The sequence below is a fragment of the Penicillium cosmopolitanum genome, assembly GCF_028827165.1.
Source record: "Penicillium cosmopolitanum strain IBT 29677 chromosome Unknown utg000006l:49.0-5199605.0:1.0-5204138.0, whole genome shotgun sequence".
In the NCBI taxonomy this organism is placed as follows: domain Eukaryota; kingdom Fungi; phylum Ascomycota; class Eurotiomycetes; order Eurotiales; family Aspergillaceae; genus Penicillium; species Penicillium cosmopolitanum.
Genome location: NW_026622676.1, coordinates 753,543 through 773,880, shown reverse-complemented (window position 1 = coordinate 773,880; position 20,338 = coordinate 753,543). Strand labels below are relative to the sequence as shown.

The 20,338-nt window shown below is 50.0% G+C and overlaps 6 protein-coding genes across 6 annotated transcripts; 3 read left to right on the top strand and 3 right to left on the bottom strand.

The window, feature by feature from the left end:
- Positions 1 to 1,128: 1,128 nt before the first annotated feature.
- N7509_004813 (putative tubulin-specific chaperone c) lies at positions 1,129 to 2,537 on the top strand (the record flags this gene model as incomplete). The annotated part of the gene is made up of 3 exons (XM_056629450.1): positions 1,129 to 1,246; positions 1,333 to 1,493; positions 1,551 to 2,537. The coding sequence occupies 3 exons, from the start codon at positions 1,129 to 1,131 to the stop codon at positions 2,535 to 2,537; spliced, it is 1,266 nt and encodes a 421-aa protein (XP_056488752.1).
- A 373-nt stretch (positions 2,538 to 2,910) lies between these two features.
- On the bottom strand, positions 2,911 to 4,567 carry N7509_004812 (esterase-like/phytase family protein; the record flags this gene model as incomplete). Its single annotated transcript, XM_056629449.1, has 3 exons — positions 2,911 to 2,999; positions 3,079 to 4,241; positions 4,311 to 4,567. 3 exons carry the CDS (start codon positions 4,565 to 4,567, stop codon positions 2,911 to 2,913), a joined length of 1,509 nt encoding a protein of 502 aa, XP_056488751.1.
- A 480-nt stretch (positions 4,568 to 5,047) lies between these two features.
- Positions 5,048 to 6,405, bottom strand: N7509_004811 (uncharacterized protein; the record flags this gene model as incomplete). Its single annotated transcript, XM_056629448.1, has 3 exons — positions 5,048 to 5,124; positions 5,191 to 5,408; positions 5,486 to 6,405. The coding sequence occupies 3 exons, from the start codon at positions 6,403 to 6,405 to the stop codon at positions 5,048 to 5,050; spliced, it is 1,215 nt and encodes a 404-aa protein (XP_056488750.1).
- Positions 6,406 to 6,771: 366 nt separating this feature from the next.
- On the bottom strand, positions 6,772 to 11,119 carry N7509_004810 (SKI complex subunit tetratricopeptide repeat protein SKI3; the record flags this gene model as incomplete). The annotated part of the gene is given in 4 exon segments (XM_056629447.1): positions 6,772 to 9,010; positions 9,021 to 10,556; positions 10,737 to 10,937; positions 11,004 to 11,119. 4 exon segments carry the CDS (start codon positions 11,117 to 11,119, stop codon positions 6,772 to 6,774), a joined length of 4,092 nt encoding a protein of 1,363 aa, XP_056488749.1.
- A 520-nt stretch (positions 11,120 to 11,639) lies between these two features.
- Positions 11,640 to 14,081, top strand: N7509_004809 (sterylglucosidase 1; the record flags this gene model as incomplete). Its single annotated transcript, XM_056629446.1, has 4 exons — positions 11,640 to 12,023; positions 12,098 to 13,035; positions 13,092 to 13,410; positions 13,470 to 14,081. The coding sequence occupies 4 exons, from the start codon at positions 11,640 to 11,642 to the stop codon at positions 14,079 to 14,081; spliced, it is 2,253 nt and encodes a 750-aa protein (XP_056488748.1).
- An 898-nt stretch (positions 14,082 to 14,979) lies between these two features.
- Positions 14,980 to 19,269, top strand: N7509_004808 (karyopherin MSN5; the record flags this gene model as incomplete). The annotated part of the gene is made up of 10 exons (XM_056629445.1): positions 14,980 to 15,807; positions 15,866 to 16,054; positions 16,110 to 16,581; positions 16,638 to 16,762; positions 16,820 to 16,891; positions 16,944 to 17,168; positions 17,223 to 17,326; positions 17,377 to 17,635; positions 17,691 to 17,833; positions 17,889 to 19,269. 10 exons carry the CDS (start codon positions 14,980 to 14,982, stop codon positions 19,267 to 19,269), a joined length of 3,798 nt encoding a protein of 1,265 aa, XP_056488747.1.
- Positions 19,270 to 20,338: the final 1,069 nt, after the last annotated feature.

Below are 20,338 nucleotides of genomic sequence, written 5' to 3'. Positions count from 1 at the left end.
CCCATCGGGATAAGCGGAAATGGATGCCGAGGTATCATCGTATTGGCAAATAGTAGGATTCCCAACAGAGTACAAGAGTTAGTCTTGGCATTTTGCCATCCATCCTCAAAGCATGCGGAAAAGATAAATCAATTGGTCATATGCATGGCCGGAAATAGTAGAGACTAGGGTGGCGTTGAAAATGGAATCGAGGGAGCGATCGAGCTATACTTGTACCATGGTATGGTCAGTGTGGATGGGCCCGGGTTTACCCACATATCTGCTTGAAACTTGAAACCGAACCATTTATCCCGGCGCAAGCTAGCAGTTTGTTGATAATTAGTACAGAGTAGTATATATTAATCTAAGAATCAATTGGACTTTATCAGCGAGGGCCCAGTATACCCTGAATCTGTTAGCAACTTGAATCTGATATGTAACCTAGGTCATCGCCGTGTCATAGTAGGTAACTTGAGCGATTTATCTCGAACACCTAAAAAAAAAGAAACAGAATATGATTCCAAGTCAGATCCTTCACAGTCCAGAGTCCAGACCACACCACAATGCAGGAGAGTGAGATTTCTGCCTTGTGGCCTGACGAGAGCCTGAGATCAGCTGATCAGGTGATCACCCAAGGCCAATGCGGGATGATCGACGTCACCGCAAAGGCAGCTTGTTGAATTGTTCAATACTGTTGCCGCTTAAGTTCCCCACTTCTGCGCACTATTGTATTATTGAAACCTCCCAAGCTGCTGGACTTTGTTCATCCCGGGCGTGCTGTTGGAATTGCGGAAGCTCTGATCGGGGTGCCTAGGTGTTTTGATTCGTTTGAACTCGACCCCGCGCGCGTGTGTGTGTGGAGATTGTGTGCATTGACAGCTCTTGGCTGAAGCACTTCTTATATCGGCGTTCTATTGCGTCTCACTCTTGCCTATCGATCCCTGTTTTATCATCCCATCTTTTAATTATCTCGTTGCCCCTGCAATTCCCCCAGCATATACAGCATTGCGGGGTGGCATGATCCCTTGGTCGGACCGACGTCATTCCTATCCCATCCCCGCGTGAACAACTTGCCAGCTTCCGACTTTTTGCAAGCCACCAGCTTACCATCCCCGCCTTTTAACAATCTTTCCCCCTTCTTCATCGACGATGGCGGAGCCAGAATTGCAGCATATCCGCCGATTATCGGCTGATAACCAGATTGTCTCGAAATCCGATATTCCCTTGAAGGAACGCTTCTTCCGCTACTTCCAACATGAAATTACCGGTATGAGCCCATGATAAATTTCGAGGAAAACATTCTCAATGTATCGCAATGAATGTGTACGCAAAATACTGATATTACCCACTTAGCCCTCCAGGATCAGATGGACCGACTCGCCGATACATCACTTGTCGCTGGTGAGCGTGCCGACGCAACAGATCACTGCCTCGCCGGAATCGTACGGCTGTCCAACGAAGTCAAGGATGCAGCGAGCTATATACCTACTTACGATCAAAGAGTCTATGCGGAGGTTCGTGGAGTCAAGGATATCCATGGTAGTTAAGGAAGCTCAGCTAACCTCTCCAAGGCCATCAAAGCTTTGCAGGACAAGTTGAATGAGACACGCGCAGCATTTGAACCCCGCTCGAAGTTCAGCTTTAGGACTAAGAAGAATCCTTCTGCTATCTCGCTCTCAGATGCTGCTACTCTAGCTGCTGAGGGCCGTCGCAGCGTCCCAGGCTATAGTTCTCCGGGTGCCTCGTCCATCGGCTCCTCTGCCAACCAGACTCCGAATTACCCGTCAACACCTCTGAATGAACCAGACAAGCAGCATCAGGAACAACCAGAGGTTGCACCAACTTCCTTCCCAGGTATATCGCCCACGGAGATCCTGGCGAAGTCTCAGCTCGCAGCCTCCGCCCCGTCATTTGCAGCCAGTGGTATATCCTCTGTATCTGTCGACAACCATTACAAACTTCACATCATGCTCCCATCTTCGGGCTCAACATCTACCGTTCCTGCGTCAATCACATCTCTACGACATTGTGTTGTTGACATGTCTATTCCCACCGCGAACGGGAAGCCTTATGCCAGTCTGACAATCAAAAACATCAAGGAGAGTCTGCTGATCTGTGGCCAAGCGAATGGTCCGGCGCATATCACCGGGGTAGAACACAGTGTGATTGTGGTTTCATGCCGCCAGTTCCGCATGCACAATTGCACCGATGTTGACGTCTACCTCAGTTGCTCGAGCAATCCAATAATCGAAGATTGCTCGAATATTCGTTTTGGCCGCATTCCAAAAGCCTATGTGAGCCTAGTGCCCCACAATTTCCCTCTAACCACCCACTCTAATACTCTTATCCAGGCCCTGAATCATGACCGTCCCGATCACCAGGACCGCTGGAATGAAATTGAGGACTTCAAATGGATTAAACCTGAGCCCAGTCCGAACTGGAGTCTCTTGGATCCTGCCGATACTGTCCCGGAGGAAGTTTGGGCTGAGATCGTCCCCGGCGGGCCGGGATGGTCGCTCGATGATATCTTGCACGCCATAAAATTGGTGAAGCCATGAAGGAATGCCAGATCTATTGTGCAGCCGGCTGGAATATGTAAATTCTGTTTCGAAATCCTATTCCGGTCTTCCTTCTACTTCTTCGGATCTGTCATTACTCACAATATTCACCCGTGATGCGCTAAGCAATATGTACTATCTTTATGTTCTGTTTAATTTAAGGGACAGGGGCCTGGAGGTGTGTCCCAAGGTCACTCTTTGAAAGCAGGCTCGAGAAACCTTGACTCGCTCCTGCTATTTGTTTGCAAGCGTTCATGAAAACTAATTGATGTTATGATTCAAATCTTGTTTAGCTATGTACTAGGCGGTCAAGGAAAATACAAAAGGTCCACCTGGTTTACTTATCGAATAAGTCCCCATCTCTATCTCCAACTTAAATCTTCAAGTGAAAGGCGAGAACCTGGGTATCCAAATTGAAGCCAGAATCATCGCTATAACGGAACTTTCCAAAGTTCATATGTCCTGGAGCGAGAAGGTTAGCAAAAATCCTCATTCATCTTTGCGAGCCATATCAGACGATGTACTAGCAGTATGCACTTACCATCTTGAGTTATAAAATCATTATCACTAACACTAATGAGAATATACTCATCTCCTCCCTCTGCATTGGGGTTAGCAGGAACAACCGCCAAGCTCTCCCATTTCTCATTGAGCAAGAACCGATTCTGCGAGCCCCCATTATGCAGCCCAAACTTAGCAAGTTCACTCTCAACATTATAGTCCAGGAAGGAACAATACTGTGCAGGAGTGATATCAGAGTCAATAATCCCCTTAGAAGAAGCAATTGCCCCCTTCGCAGAGTCATAGTTCTTCTTCCCCTTCACATCCGTCGCATCACCCTTAACAGAGAAAACATCTGCGTGTCTATACAAAGACTGCGAATCGTCCTGGCCACGCCCGTGTCCCGAATCGCGCGCCAGGACTAGGAAATCGCCGCTGGGCAATTGATGGATCTCCGACTGCGCCGCAACAACAGACTTGGATTTCGCCGGATCGTCATAGTTGGGTAAGATAACGACCCATTCATGAATATACTCAGGCTTCTTGGAGGTCGAGATATCATACGCGATCAAGCGGGCAGATGCGCGAGATGATTTACCCGGACCACCCTCCTGATCCAGCGCGCTTTGGATAAGCGTGTAGAGGGTCTTTCCGTCGGCGGAAATAGTCAAACCCTCGAATCCCTGGTTATTAGCACGGCCGGACTGGGTATCTTCCGGCACGGGGATCTCATTGGGGTTATAGAGTGGCGGGGTGTTGGAATTGAAGCTGATAGAGCCGTTGCGGCGAGGCAGGAATGCGTCTGGTGGTTGGATCGCGTGCTCCATGCGTCCAGATGCGCTGAACTTGTACACGTACGGTCCATACTCGTCCGAGATCCAGAATCCGCCGTTCGGATCGAGGACCAGGCCCTCTGAGTCGACGGAGAGGCGCCGGCCACCCTTGCCAGGGCCGCCGTAGCCATTACCCTTGTATGTTGCGACGGGTAGAGGGGGGAAGCCTGGGTATGAGGCGTGGCCAGTGACATCGGCATCTAAGCCTGTGGTTGGTTCGCCATCTGGGCCTGTGAGGAGGATTGTATCCTCGTACTTGAGGCGGATGTTGGGGGTTGATGGGTTGGATGCGGAGGCGTTGGGGGCTAGTTTGAGGGAGATGCTGAATTTCTGGATGCGGTTTTGGAAATTCAATGTGCCGTTGGTGTTCCTGTTTCATTTTCCTGTGAGTATTAATTGTTTCTTTTAGGTTGCTTGATGTCCTTCAGTCACTGCTTACCAGCCTCGATCCGGGACGGCATAGAGAGTCCCTGCGTATCCTTCTTTACCTAGTTTGCGCCAGGATGACTGGTCGATGGCGATGGAGCTTCCGATGCCTCCAATTGTGTCGCCATATTTATCGGTGGCGTTTGAAGGAATGAAGCCATAACCAGCCAGTCCGGTATACTGGTAAGTGGTATCACCACAGGTGGTCTGATTGACGACAGCGGCCGTTGCACCGGCTGCGAGAAATGGAACCGCCAGAGTCAGCTTCATTGCGACTGATGATTTTGAATCGGTATAGGATCTGGAAGGGTCGCCGTGGCTTTCTTATGTTTGGCGATCTATGTGGTGTCGCCATCTATGCACATACGCGTATGCTCAAATGCTCGGCGAGGGCCAAGTCGCATGAGATCAACGTGCAATGGGAGATGATCACCATTCGCTGATCGTCATCTTTCGCCAAGTACTTCGGCTATCAATCTTACGGGTGTCAATCGCCATCGCGGCGTTTCAAGTGGGCTGTTCCTGTCAATCCCTACCGCTCCGGGAATGTATAGCCTCCGCCTCTTTTGCGCGGGGTTGCGGTAGCCTCGCATTTGATTGGGATGGATCGATGGATGGCCGATCCTGAGGACTTTTGAGAAACTTAGATCTTGCCAAGCTACGTTCCATGATTTTTCGAAAGTTAAAAGACGGGAATTAATATTGTATTGTGTTGTGCCCAACGCCGCCATGTTTTACTAGTAGTAATAATTAAGGCTTCCAAGTGGTTGGCAGCGAAGTATACTTCTGCGCATCTAAACCAAGATCTCGATAGACGGTCTCATTGCCTGTATGCCAGAATTATGTTAGAATTAAACCCTTTGCAAGAGTTAATAGACATATAAGATGCTTACCCTGCAGCGCTTCCACCCGCAGTTCATTTTCCCGTTCGAGCTGCTCCAACTCCTGTCCTGGTTCCTCCTCGTGGGGCTGTTTAGCCCCTTCTTCGGCAGTCGCGGCTTTGCCCAGAGTATCCTGCGCCTCGCCAATCATCAAAAACTGCGCATTGGGATACTCGATAAACTCCGGCTCCAGCGGCAACCATCGGAGGTCGCCGAACTTGTCTCGTACGCTGATGTCAAATTAGCATTTTCGACTATCATCCTTCGGTATATATGAAACCTTAGATCAGATGTGGTGGAAACTTACGAGACTGGATACTCCGGCTCTTTGGGTAACTGGGCGAATGGGGGACCGGGGAACTTAGGGTTCTTAGACTGCACGATCCAACTACCCCGTCGGTGGAGACCAAAAGACTCCTGGATCTCTCCCGGCTCGGAAGGGATGGTCAACAAGTAGGCTAGATGGGTTGTTCGCTTTGTCGAGGTGAGTGCATACACCCCCTCGGCGTACGGCCGAGCCTCTTCCACGGTCCGCTCACCGCGGGTTGCAGTTTGGTATGTCGAAGAGGCGATGAAGTTCTCCTGTAGATCTTTCATTGTCTGTCCTGCTTTCTCCACGAATCCCATGTCTCGCTCTTTAGGCGATGTGGGGAACTTCTTCTTTGGGAGCATGAGCAGGCGACATCGAGCGTCTTTATCAAGTGGCCCTTGGCCTTCGTCGAGCTCAGCGCCCAATGGAGTAGGGCGAAGCACGAAGAAACTTCGAGCGACATCATTGACACTATGAGGGTCTTCTACATTGACGCGCGGGCGGAAGAAGAAGTAGATGATGCCCTTTTCAAGGATGTTGGATGACACGGCACTTTCTCTTCCCTCGGTTTTGTGTACGCCGAGCTCAATATCTTCTTCAGGCTTCGGGTGAGCAGAAGGTGGAGGGTGAGATTGCGGCTCCTTCTTCTTCTCCTCTTTCTTTTCTTTCTGCTGCGTATCTGGTAATCCATCCACCTTTGCTCCAATTATTGGCTCTGGCTTCTGGTCGACTTTCGCTTCGGATTTCAATTCCGGCTTCTTATCGGTTTTCGTCTCCTTCCTAGGCTCTGTAGATTTTTCTTGCGGTGCCTTGCGCTTTGATGCTAGAGGACGAGACTTTCCGGGCGTTTCGGTAGAGGCTGTAATTGCATCTTTGGCCTTCTGAGCGGCATGACGTGAAGATGTTCGTGTTGCCATGATGATTCTCAAATTGGACACTGACACTGTCCAATGTCGCATTAATATGACTGAGCAAGATCAGAGTAGACAACTTGAATCTGTCGGTGGTTAATGAAGCGAAAGAAAGAAGAGAAAAGAGTCTCAAGTGTCACGGTCCAAAATGTAGTAACATAAAGTACTTACCAAGTCACCGGTTGCTGATATAGGTATGACGTCAAGTCTCAAATCCAGCGTTCCTACAAACCTTCCAGGGTTGGGAGCATACTAGTAATACATAGTAGAGAAAGTTGAAATAATGGAAGATATACATTGTCTTCATCACCATGATAATCATTCAGTGCCTGCTACAAAACTGCATATTTAATATGAATAAACTTCAAATAACTATGCCGCTTGGCTAGAAACAGCATAGCTGAGCTCCTCCCAACCCTCTCGTCGCCATGGAGCGATCATGATGGATCGGAAAGCATCCGGGGCATTTCCTGTCCGGGCATGAGCCTGGCTGAGGTCGGAAGCATCAAGATTTCCGTGCGGCGGAACACAATGGAGAGCTCGCTCAACAGACATAGCTGCAGGGTAGGGGTGATCCGAAGATGCTGAGAGCTCCATCCATCCCGAAGGCTGGCCTGGGGACAACATGATGGCCGCGGTGGCTTCACCGAGGTGTCGCAGTTCCTCTGAAGCTGCGTTATTCCCGGTGGAGCCCATGATTGAGATCGCAGCGAGAAGTTTGATCAGTCGAGCTCGGTCATGGATTTCGATATCATTCCGAGTGATCATGTTGTGAAGATCTGACTCAATCGCCTCAACTGTATCACTGTCTCCATCTAAGATTGCGATGGCTCCCAATAGACTGACGGCTCCGACATGCTCTGGGTGGTTCTCGACGCAGTCAAATAACTGCTGACGGGCCACCGAGCGCTCCTCTTCGCCACCCTTGGCCCAGAGAACTTGAGCCAAGAGACATACTACGTCTGGGGCACTATCGGCTTCTTGTAGAGCATCGCGGAACATATCGATAGCCTGATCCATTGATTGCAGGAAATAGAAAGCAAGTCCGGCGGTCAGGTGTGCGGATAATCGCATCTTGCTGCATCCCTCTGGGTCAAAGTTGCTAGCATCATCCTCCCCGGAGAGCGTGAGAGCGGTCTCGGCTTTCTCTGCGGCCTGTTCGTATTCACCACGAGCAAGAAGAACACGAGCTAGATCTGCGTTGGCTTGTGCGAATCTAGAGAGTGCAGCTGGAGATTCTGAGGCTTCGAACTCGGTCTCCATGCCAGAGCAGACGGTCTGAAGACTGCCCTCGGCGTCGGCAGTTTCTCCCATTCTCTCTGCCAGAAGGGCAGAGAGGTGGATGAAAGGTAGGTCCGAGGGGTCTTGTGCGCAGAGCTGGTGGAGAGCGAAGAACGGTTGGATGAGTTGAGATACTTCGTTAGAAGCTGATTCATCGACGAGAAGGTGATCAAATAGAGTCAGACTGTACTGTCGCTTGGGAAGTACAGCAGAAGAATTTGAGATGTCAAATGCGTGCTCAAAGAGGCCACGCGCTTCCTTTTTGTCGCCGTAGAGGAGGGCAAGCAAGCCCTGTCCAACCCAGGCCTGTGAGTAGTCGGGATCCGTAGACTGGGCACGGGTAAAGGCTTCATTGGCGAGCTGAACAGAATTGTGGAGGAGGTAAAGTGCGCCCAGGTTAGTCCAGGCCTGAACACTTCTGTCATTGAGGTGAAGGCTGCGGATGAAAGCATGTTGAGCAACCTTGGGGCTCATGGTTGTTGTTACAACGCCGAGCGAGTTCCAGAACTCGGAGTTTCCGGATTCCAGCTCGATGGCCCTTTTGAAGCATCGCATTGCTGCCTTAAGGAACTTGCGAGGCTTCTTTGTACCGGGCGTGACATGTGTGTTTCGGAATGCTCTGTATTCGGCCCAGCCTAGATTGTACCATGCGACTGCCTGAGCATGCGTGTCCTTGATCGAGGTGTGTATCGCCCGCTTGTAAGCCAGGATGGACAAGTTGATGCAGGCATCAGATGAAACAGTGTCGTTCAGACCGGAGTCAAGCCAATCTTTTCCAACTCCGTCCACCTCAAACATGATGTTAAAGGCTTCATCGTCGAGCCCGGCAGACAACAGGGCTTTGCAGTCGATCGCGGAGAGTTTGCCAACCTCTTTACCGATGTATGAGAAGTTGGCACAAGCATCGCCAACAGCCTTCCACATGTTAAAGATGTCAGATCGAACAGACACAATCGCGCCTGCGACCTGGATAACCCTGCACGCTAGCTCCGCTGCGTCATGGAACAAGCCCGAATCCACACTTTTCCAAGAACTCTCCGCTAGGGTCTGAAGTAAGGCAATCGTAACGCCAATGTCACCCGGTCGAGAAGTGAGGACATCCTCGTAACTTGAAACAGCATCATTGAAGTCACCAAGCTCTCTTTTCACATTTGCCAGCATATAGCGTGCGAACCAAACGTGTTCCTTCTCTTCTTCGGAAAGATTAGTCTCTAACTCTCGCGCATGCTCAAAGGCTTTGGTGGCTGCGACATAGCGACCAGAATGGTGATAACTCTCCGCAAGCCCAACCCAGGAATGATAATCCCCGGAGAGAAAGTCGCAGTGATGCCTGGAATGACACAATGCTTCGTGCATATTGTTGTTTGTTGATCTGAACAGTACCGAGGGCTGCATATGGCCAGCTATAGCCCTTACGCTTCGAGCCAGGTGATGGCTTAGCTTTGCCAGAATCAACGACTCGTTGCGCGACGACCTCCACGAGGTCCCATTCGCGTTGGTCTGCGAAGCTCCTAGCGAGACGCTCAGCAGCTTCAATCTCAGAAGTTGAAAGCTCAAACGCTTTGTGGAAGCATCGTCGAGCTCTGGTTTTGTCTTTCTTGTAATCCGCAAAGTAGAAACCGAGGCTGGTATATGCCGGAGCGTAGTTCATATCGGCTGTGATGGATGCGAGGAAGTAAGAGTAAGCTCCGTTCCGGTCCTTCCGACCCGCTCGAGATTGATCAAGTTCCCATTTGCAGTAGCCCACGCGGTACAGGAGCACCGCCTTGAATGCCTTGTTTTCGGGTTGTTCCTCATTCAGACTGTCGAGAGCACCGAGGAGTCCCTCTAAACCTGTTTCGAAATCCCCATTCAATGCCATACACCAGAAGAGCTCGCCACGAATTTTGATATCGGTGGAATCACGCTCCAGGGCACGTTCTAAGAACAAGACGGCATCTGCGTAGTCCTCATCGACCTGGAGAATAAGACCGATACCAAGAAGACAAGTTGTCGATGTTGGATTGCGTTGAAGAATTTCTTCAAATATCGCCTTAGCTTCGGGGTGGTAGCGAGGAGATTGATAGTAAATGTAGGAGTTGGCGAGATTGATGTTCAGTGAGTCCTTCGTGTTGATGAAATTGATTCCAGTGTAGCTGGAGACTTCTTGGACATTTTTGATCCCTTCACCAGCTACCCGAGCGGCTCCCTCATATTCTTCAAGCATGAGGTGCAAATCTGCCATGATCCGGTGTGCGATGATTGATGAACGTGCGTTCTCAAGCCCTTCAACCATCAAGATCAAGCGGTCCTGCGCAGAAAACTCTGTATTGTCTGTAATTTCGGTAACTGCATCATCCTCCGGAGCTTCCTCCTTGGGGAAAGGTGAAAGCTCGCTGGCAAGAAAACCCTTGAGAACTTTGCCCAGCCCATTTTCGGGAAAGAATTCGATAAATTCGCGAATAACACCGACGTCCCATTGAGAGTAGCTTTCGATGTCCTGCCATTCTAGGACTATGGTCCATGCGAGTTCAAAGGGGTGCTTGATAATGACCATATCCTGAGCAGCACGGAGGATTTCCCTTCTTTTGGTGTTCTTTTGCTTGTGGTGCAGAACCTTCAGCTCATCGTAGGCGCGTTCGAGCAATTTTTCTTCGTACTGGCGTCGAACTTCATCGTCGTTGGTCCAGTTGATGATGCCTCGATACAGTTCTTCCAGTCCCATTCGTTTGAAAGCCTCTCGCTTCACTTCCACCGTCACCTGATCGAGGCGTGCTCCGAGACGAGTTCTTCGCTCTCCGATCTCGCGATTGATATATTCCTTCTCTTCCGCTTCGGTGATCTCGATTAGGCGTAGATAGGTTTGGGAGGGATGGGGCATTCGGCCTTCGAGGACGCTATAAATTGGGGAGGTTGGAAGTTGTAGTTGCAGGCACATTTATACTGGGCCTTGGAGCCTCGACTCCGGGCAATGTTGGTGTATTTATCGATCGTATCCTGACAGCGGTGCATGTCATTGCTGGTTGACATGTGAGTATTTGGTCCGCTGATACGCAAACAGAAGCATCAATACATACCCATCGGCGAATATCTGGGCTAGTCGGAGAGCTGCGTCGTGCCAGGGATCGAGCTTGGAATTTCCTTGTTTTTCATAGAGGGTGACTAGACCCTGCCAAGCAGTGCGGTCGCTGTCTTTAATTCGTGTAGCCGCTAGGTAAGCTTGTTCAGCTTCTTCGGTATTATTCTGCTTGTCATAAGCGAGTCCGAGGAAGATGTTCCTAGCAGTCGCGGGGGGTAAAAGTTAGGTGAGCTTGCTCGTTGTCGCGGGTTGAAACATAACATACCCATGGTAGTTTTTCGGATCTTGCTGTATGAGACTCCTCGCTTTCTCGACTGCTGTAGCATAGTCCTTTGAGTCAATGGCCGACCGCACGGCCTTCAATGCCGCCTTGCTCGACATCGTTATGAGTTGAGAGTGTGAGGAGGGGGAGTTCAAACTGGTGTGGTCGAATGTGGAGCAAACCGCAGAGTGACCTTATCGGTTAGCGCGATCCTAGGATACGTCACCGCTTAACTATCGGCTGAGCTATCGTGGGGTTTGGGTCCCTGGTGATCATGGGGACTATCTCCTTAAGGTCACCTTCACCTTCACCTTTACTGTCAAACAAAGTTGCTTCAATCACGTACCAGGGCCTTGAAGGCCTCAAGGCAGTAAAGGCTGCTTGCATCCCCCACTCAGCGACTCCACATCCAGCAACACCTCAGGTAAGTAATGTTTGCTGTCAGCAGCCGATCCTAGGATGCAGCTGCCTACCGGGCTGGGGTCATTGCGGTGAACTGGGCTAACTTGTAGCTTCTTCCAGGAGAAACGTCATCTTACCCGCAAACATTTGCGACAGCTTTTCACGCACTTGCTTGCGCAGTCCTGCCTCCTCCCTTCACACCCTTGTTGAACGCGGGGATCGCCGTGCATATCCGAGATGGGCCTGCTGCACCTTCACGTTGACGGCAAAGTCTTCCGCGACTCGCGCAATCGAGAGGTTACATTGAGGGGCATAAACGTTGCTGGCGACGCGAAATATCCCAAATCGCCGGATCTTCCCTCATTTGTTTCAGACAAGTTCTTCGAAGCCGACGATGTTTCGTTTGTTGGACGTCCCTTTTCCCTCGAAGATGCACATGTGCACTTCAAAAGACTTAGGAAATGGGGGTATAACACAATTAGGTACATTTTCACTTGGGAAGCTATCGAACATTCGGGTCCCGGGAAGTATGACGATGAGTGGGTTACCTTTACCATCGAAGTTCTCCGCATAGCAAAGCAATATGAGTTTTATGTTTTCATGGACCCCCATCAGGATGTGGTGAGTTGATTCCCGGACCTTCAATTTCTGACCTTGTATTTCATCGCATGCAAAGCTTACCATGCATATCCTAGTGGTCTCGGTTGTCTGGTGGCTCTGGAGCACCAATGTGGACTCTTTATGCTGCTGGTCTGGACCCGAAGGGCTTCAAGAAGACCGAGGCCGCCCTCGTCCAGAACACATACGATATTCCTGCTGAATTTCCGAAGATGATTTGGAGCACAAATTACACTCGATCGGTCTGCCAAACGATGTTCACTCTCTTCTGGGCAGGTCGCGACTTTGCTCCGAAAGCCATCATCGACGGGGTCAATATTCAGGACTATTTGCAAGATCACTTTATAGCCGCATGTAGATACCTCGCTCAGAAGATACATGATGCGGGCGATCTTGAGAACGACGTGGTCATCGGCTGGGAAAGTATCAACGAGCCAAACCGCGGTCTGGTTGGCGTGCAGGACATCTCCATCATTCCGCCGGAGCAACAATTACAACTCGGCACATCGCCCACAGCATTCCAGGCAATGCTAACGGCTGCTGGACGAGCATGTGAAGAATCGACATGGGGCTTCGGTAACTTCGGTCCCTATCAGACTGGCCGGGAGCTCGTGGACCCAGAAGGCGAATCTGCCTGGCTTCTACCTGAAGATTCCGATATCGAGCAAAAATACGGATGGAATCGCGATTCAGGATGGAAGCTAGGAGAATGTCTTTGGGCTCAGCATGGTGTGTGGGATACAACTAGTGATACACTCCTCGAGAAGGACTATTTCTCGAAGGTCCCTAAAACCGGGGAGAAGCTGGATTACGAGGTCTTCACTAATACCTACTTCCTCAACCACTACCGAGCCTATCGAGATGCAATCCGTGCGGTCTGGCCACAGTCAATTATGCTTTGCCAGCCGCCAGTGATGGAGGTGCCGCCTGACCTGAAGGGGACGGTTGATGATGACCCTAATATGGTACATGCGGTCCATTTCTATGATGGACTCACTTTGATGACGAAACACTGGTGAGCCATGTCTTTCAATTATTGCTATACATTGTCATATATTCTAACGACTTTAGGAATCGTCTTTATAATGTCGATGTGATTGGTGTTCTTCGGGGCAAGTACTGGACCCCTGCCTTTGCTGTCAAGATTGGAGAGACTGCAATTCGAAACTGCCTGCGAGATCAACTCAAGTTCCTCCGTGATGAAAGTTTGAATTACATGGGCAACCATCCACTGCTGTTTACAGAAATCGGAATCCCCTATGACATGGATGACAAGAATGCCTACAAGACAGGCGACTACAGTAGCCAAACCAGTGCTATGGATGCTAATCACTATGCGCTGGAAGGGAGCATGGGCAATGGGTTCACGCTGTGGGTCTATGCAACTGAGGTAAGAGGCTTTTTTCCAATTGTAATACGCGCGATCGAATGGTCTCTGATAATTTGCAGAACACTCATCAATGGGGTGATTTCTGGAACGGCGAGGACCTATCCATCTGGTCGAATGACGATCTTGAGCTCCCCGGCGGCGCCGATACCCGCTCGCTTGATCCCACCTCTCCCGCCTACTCTGAAAGCCATAGTAATGGAGATCAGCCGCAAATTGACACTCGTAATCTCAAGCGAGCGTTAACATCTCCTTCAATCTCCAGTAGTCTTTCTCGAGCTCCCAAAGGCTACCGTGCGGCAGAGGCCTATCTCCGACCCTCTCCAATCTACGTGAGTGGACAGTTGGAGAGCCATCTCTTTGATCTCCAAAGCTGCACCTTCACCATGTCCTTGACGGCACAGGCAGCAACTACTTCGGAAGCGCCTACAGAGATCTTCCTCCCGGAGTTCCATTTCCCCGAGGACCAGACCGCGATTAGCGTGAGCGGCGGGAAATGGGAATTTGATGTGGAGGAATCCACCAAGATCCAACGTCTACTATGGTGGCATGCGGAAGGGGAGCAAGACATCAAGATTGAGGGAGTCAAACGTAAGGTCGGCGAATATTCTAATTCGGTCGAGGAGGTGAGCTACCTGGAGCAGTGTCAACGGGGACAATGTGTTATTATGTGACGTTCAACTTTATTTCTCCCGTTTTCTAAGGCTGCTTAGCGTTCAGGGGTTCTTTTGCAATAATAGTACTAGTAAAACTAGTAAAACTAGCTCATATGGAATGTGTGTCTCCACCCTAAGATATTAATATGTAGGTGTAGGTGTATACTCCTACTTTCCCGGGTGAGGCTTATGCAGCCTCGTGCTAGAAAGATAAGATAAACAACCGGTGACGACGGAGGGGCAAAGTTAGAATGACGACGTACTAAAGGAGAGGAAAAAGAAAACATACTCTTTCCAATTGAGAAACCAACGACTTCTGTTGGAAGATTGGCAAAGAAGAGACACTATCGAGGAGAGCGGTGTGGTGTGTGTGTGTCTGTGTGCGTGTTCCTGTGCCTGTGCCTGGTGAAGAAGGAAAAGCTCTCAGCCCGGGACTGCCAGTGCCACCGACTGCCACTCACTTTCGTCTCCTCCGATTTCCCTCTTACAAACACTCCAGCAGCGCATTCTCCCACCCTCCCTCGACCCCCCCTCGACCCCTCCACTTCTTCCCCCCTTGATCTCCGCTCGGTTCTTACGTCTTTGACCTTGGCCTTGTTCGTTGAATGGCACGTGTTGCTTTGTTCCACCGCTAGAACAGTTCCACCGGCCAGGGTCAACAGAGTATCCAAACAATCTTTCGCCTCGGAGCCTTGGAGCCTTGGATACTCGGGTCATGAGAGAATAATTCAAACCTGACCTGATCTTATTTGACTTGACCCCAACTAAACAGCAAGAAAAAACAACGCCTATTCCTCGCTTGAGCACGGCCGCCTAAATCCCACCTCTCTCGTGATACCGATACCATCTCCCCCTCCAAACCCCCGTCACTCCCCGCTCAACACCACAATCTTTCTGCACTCGGCGCGCCGACACGATGGCTGCCGAGGAGCTGTCAGATGCCGGTATGGCCGACATCATCCGCGCACTAGAAGTCATTCATAGTCCCACGTCTACGAATGAGCTGCGCAAAGAGGCCCTCACTTTCGTCGAGTCGTTGAAGGATAACGATGCGGCCGCCCGGAATGGTTTCCTCCTGGCATCGCGTACGGACCATGCTCCAGTCGTGCGATACTTCGGTCTCACCCTTCTGGATCACGTCCTACGCCATCTGCCTTTCACCAATTCCGACGACGCGGTAAACATACGATCCATGATCCTGCAGCTCGCCGAGAACACACGCGCCGAGGAACCCAATTATTTCCGCAACAAGATTCCCCAGCTGTGGTCCGAGGCTGCTAAGAAGAGCTGGGGCTTGGATTGGATGGACATGGATGCTGCTTTGGTCAAATTTTGGGGTGCGTCTCTGGTACACAATGAGCTCGTGCTCTCGGTCTTGGAGACCCTCTCTGAAGACGTCTTCTTTCGCGAGGATACCGTCTCTTCGCTTCGTGGCTCGGAGTTGAATCGCGCTCTTGTGGAGATCTTTACTCCCGCTGCGATTGTGGAACAAATCAACCCGGACAACAAGACGAACGCGACCCTGCGCTGCGGTCAGGAGGGCTGGCTCGTTCGGATCTGTGAATTTCTGGATAATTGTGTACAAAACGTCTCGAGCTCGTCGCAGGCTCGAGACGCAGCTGTGAAGGCTTTGACAACTCTGCGATCTGCGTTATCTTGGTCTATCTACAAAGCTGTTGTGGCTTCCCAGGTTGTCTCAAGCATCTTCAGGGCATTGACTTGCCAAGATGACCAGGTTCTCCTAGTAAGAAGAGTTCTGTTTGAAAGAAACTCAATTCGCAGAAAACTAACATCATATCTAGGCGGCAGTTGAGGCTCTTCATTCCCTCTACGGAAGAAACAACATGGGAAACGAAGACTCACACGGTCTTGTCTGCTTGATCTTCGAACCCGATTATCTCAATACCCTTCAAAATCTGTACCAATGGTCAATCGTGGAGCCCGATGACGCCGACGAGCCCAAATACTTGATCTCTAAAAAGCTCTCCGAGGTAAAATCTCCCTTTTCCATATTGCCGAGTAACCCTATGCTAAAGTTTCATTAAGATGATATCATATATTGCCGGATGCCTGGAAGATGACAAGTTCCTCCAAAATACCATGAACCGTCTGGACCTCCCGCTATTCTTCAACTTCATGGTTAATATCATGCAGCACCAGAGCTTGATTGTTTCCATTCCCGTACTGCACCTTTGGTCAAGACTCCTTGCTATCAGCAAGATTGGCAGATCGGATTTCGTTTTGACTCTGACGCCCAGCTTTCTGAACATCTGCACGCAACGCTTGATACGCTGGGAATCTCTACCTGCTGACTCGGAGGACCCCACAGTCCAATTTCTGTCCGAGGATATTGATACTCTTCCGGAGCGTCATGCCTTTGTAGGCAACTATCGCCGCTACTGCTCCTCCGTCATCGAGACTATCACGAAGAACCGCCCGCAGGATGCTGTTCGCGAAATCTTAGGTCGAGTTGATGAGAACCTGAATAATTTGTATAACGGGCTGGAACCGTTTCACAGTATGTTTATCGTGCCTTAGTCTTATGAAGTTTTCAAACTTACCCTGATTCCGCAGTGTCAACTTTCCGCAAGTCAGCAATCCCACTCATGCGTGCCGATGCCCAGTTTGCAGTTGTCGAAGCTGTTGTGAAGGGATTCAATAAGTGGCTTGATTCTCACGGAAAAGCACCTCAGAATGATGTACGGTTTCCATTACTCCCCCCTGATGTCTCGACTACTAACTAACAGTATCAATAGGAGCAGGAGCGCAGCGAGCTGGAATTTGCCATGGAAAACTGGGCCTCAAATCTGATGCAACGGTCTTTTGATGTTCGTCTTCTGACCCCGAACTGGGCTCTCGGTATGCTAATAGTCAATTCAGGACCCTGTTCTAAAACAACGCGTCATCAAATTGGTTGTGGATATCTCCTCTCGTGCTCTGGATAACCACCCCGCCTTTGCTCTCAAGGTCCTAGAGCACATTCTCATGACCCGTCTTCCGGACCAACCTGGATATCCTTCCTACTCTGAAGCTGTGAAAGAGCTTCATGGCCTTGCCAGTCATGAACTCCGTCGTCTCGCGATCCGCTATGCGGACTATTTCTCTGTCAGTGTTGCTTGTTTGAAGATATGACTTCTGTTGCTGACCTAAAAACTCTAGACATTCTATGATTTGCTAGAGCCAAAGATCCGAGAAATTACTCAAGCAAATAGAGTAGACGATAAACTGCAAATGGAGCTGACGTCCATTCTGCTAATCATTATGTGCGATTCCCTATCCTCCCTTCTGGAATTCCCATGCTAATCTTTTCAAGGCAACGCGCAAGCAATATTGATTCTAACACCCGGCAACAAAGACTTGGTGCATTCCTCGAACCTATCCGCGAGGCTTGGCAAGACGAGGCTTTCCGACAGACCAGCTCCTCCTTCGACGGATTCTGCAGGCTGCTGGGATTGGAAAATGTTGGCTCATATATGCAAGCTAAGCAAGCTTACAAATTCGCCGATTGGTCGGAGGTGATCCTCGATGAGGAAGGAAAGGTTGTGCAGGAAGAGATGACAAGGAAATTCCAGGCAAGAGAAACCATCTCCATGACTTTACGTCCCTCATATCTAACCCGCAATACAGATGCTACCACTCCGAGGCACAAAGACTATGTTGGCAGTTTCCACAGACAGGCTTAAGAAGACCTCTCCTGCCTACTCGGTCGGTTGTGATATGTGGCAGGATCTCATCCCCCTGATTCTCCCGACCCTCCTTCAACTCGTCACGTACGTCCCCCTGACCCACAATATGTGGACAAATGCTAAATTTAATAATTTCAAGTCATGCACACGCCTTCCACAACCCTGGTAATTGGGCCGTTAGTGACGAAATGCGTGCTGTCGTTGAGCGGATCTTGACTGACAGATTCTGGCAAGCCGGCATTTCGAGCGGCAGCCGCGATGACTTCTACGCCCGAATTACCGCCTCCAAGGCCACCATGGAAGGATTTGCTTCTTCTGTTCGGGGTAAAATCCGGGCAGTCCGTGAATCCTGCTACTCCATGCTCTTTAGCATGAGCAGAATGCGTGACCAGTTCTACGGGTTTGCTGAACTACCTGGCCCCTTGTCTCAAGCTTTGTTTAAAGACTCAGAGCATCTGTCCTCCCACCAGTACTCAGTTCTGCTGAATATATCCCGCTGCTTAATTGACGACTGCCCCGTCCAGTACCGCAGCCACTTCCTTCCTCCCATGCTCGCCACATTATTCGGCAGCATTGACCGCAAGATCACGACTGAGTGGCAACTAATTGAGCAGAGAAAGAATGTCGTCTCAGATGGCGACCTCACAGACGAAATGAAATCAGAGAGCGTTCTCCGCCAGCTCACTTACTCCGCCGTTATCATGGTCGCTAGCTTGTTCGATCCCCAGAGAGGAGGTATGATAAACAAAATCCGCAAAATGGAAAAGCGCCAATTGAGCCAAGAACCCCGCGGTGCCCAGGAAAGCCGTGACATTGAAAAACTAATGCTCATTGTCAAATTAGACCCCGATGGGACCGAATCAGACCCCAGCGCGCCCCAGCCCACCCCCGAACTTTCCGACTCCATTCGTCACTTTGTCCTTTCGTCACCTGAAATTTTTGAGCCTCTCATGCTTTTCTGCACTCATGCTCTTAGCATGCGAGATACCCGATGCTGCAGCATCATCACTCGTGTTATTCGATCGATCCTCGCCGATTTCGCCCCTCCCAACAACAGCGCCACGACCGTGACCATTCGAGAGTTCATCTGCACAGAGGTACTGAAAGCCTGTATCACGTCGGTTCACGAGCCCTATTTCGTCGACATGCAGAAGGACCTGGCTCAGCTCATTGCCTCTATCTGGGTTCTCTATGGATTTGCGAGTGAAACACCCAAATCTGTGCTCCTGAGTCTTCCCGGAATCACTGAACAGAAATTTGCCCAAACAGAAGCTGCTCTGCAGCGATGCACGTCGCCTAGGCAGCAACGTGCTTTGATTCTCGACCTCCTGGAGCCCCTTCGGGGAGTGAGTATTGCAGAACAAGGTAAAATTCTCGGCTCCCGTGAAGAGCGCCGTAAGGCCCGAAGCGCGCTGCAGGAGAGATACATGACCAACGAAATGGAAACACAACAAGAAACTCAACGAGTCGATATCAACGATGGGCCAGATCTCTCCGGCGTCGCTGACATGTTTGGGTAAATACCATATCCAACCCTTGAGAATATGCCCGTCGAGGTCTTTCTTGATAACGACACTACTTGTTCCTGATTTTGACTGGAATACCCTTTTCAACCCCTCCAACCCCTGCAACCGCATCAGAAGTTGACTTGACCGTCTATCCAATCTTACACTTTCCTTTCCTTACTTTCATGCTTTAAGCTTACGGACTACCCCTGGCGGCGGCGCTTTGAATTGTCATTCTATAGACGAGCCTCTATACCTCACATAGACGGTTGAAAAACAACATGATGCATAAACACATTCAATAATAATTAAAAGAACAAAAATATTTATCATTTTGAAATGTATCTACTGGTTTATCCTAGATTCTGGTTGATAGTATTTGATCTTTCTTTTTAGTCTTCCCTGCCAGTGTAGCTGCAAGTGACATCTCCATCCACCTCAGCGTTTCTGGCAAGTGCCATTGTACAATGACATTGAACCTTTGTAAGTTAGACAGTCATCTCGTCGGAGAATTGATTTGTCTGTCGCGGAAGTGGACACCGCTACCGGCCATTCCCACAATGCCTCGGCCAAGAGTTCGGATGGTCTCAAAGTTGTCCGGTCGTTGGCGACAGCTGAAGTCAGGAAGCTCCCAGTTGCATGTCGTGATAAGGCTTTTGAAGTCTCTGGCGTTGAAGAAGGTGTAGTATTCAACTTGGCAAATAGTTTTCGAAAGTCTTGACGTCCAACTAGCCAGATCGCAGAGCAAATAGGTGTAGTCAAAGATGAATCGTCGATTTCTGTTGTCTTGTCAAAGACAGGCCCCCCCCTGGATGATTCCTCCGCGGGGCTTGCCCTTGGTTCAAGTTTCGATGTCACCATGCGGATTGGCGGCGAGCCTCATACACGATTCCTCTGGACAGGACCACCTCGCCGATAGGACGGCTATACTGCGCAAGTATACGCGAGAGAAAGATTGACGATCGAAGTTGGTCGGATGTGTGTGGTGGATTGAAAGGGAACCTGAGAAAGTGAATGATTAGACGAGGTAGCTCGGGCTGGTGCTAGTCTTCTGACGGATCATCAAACAGAGCAGTAATAAGTA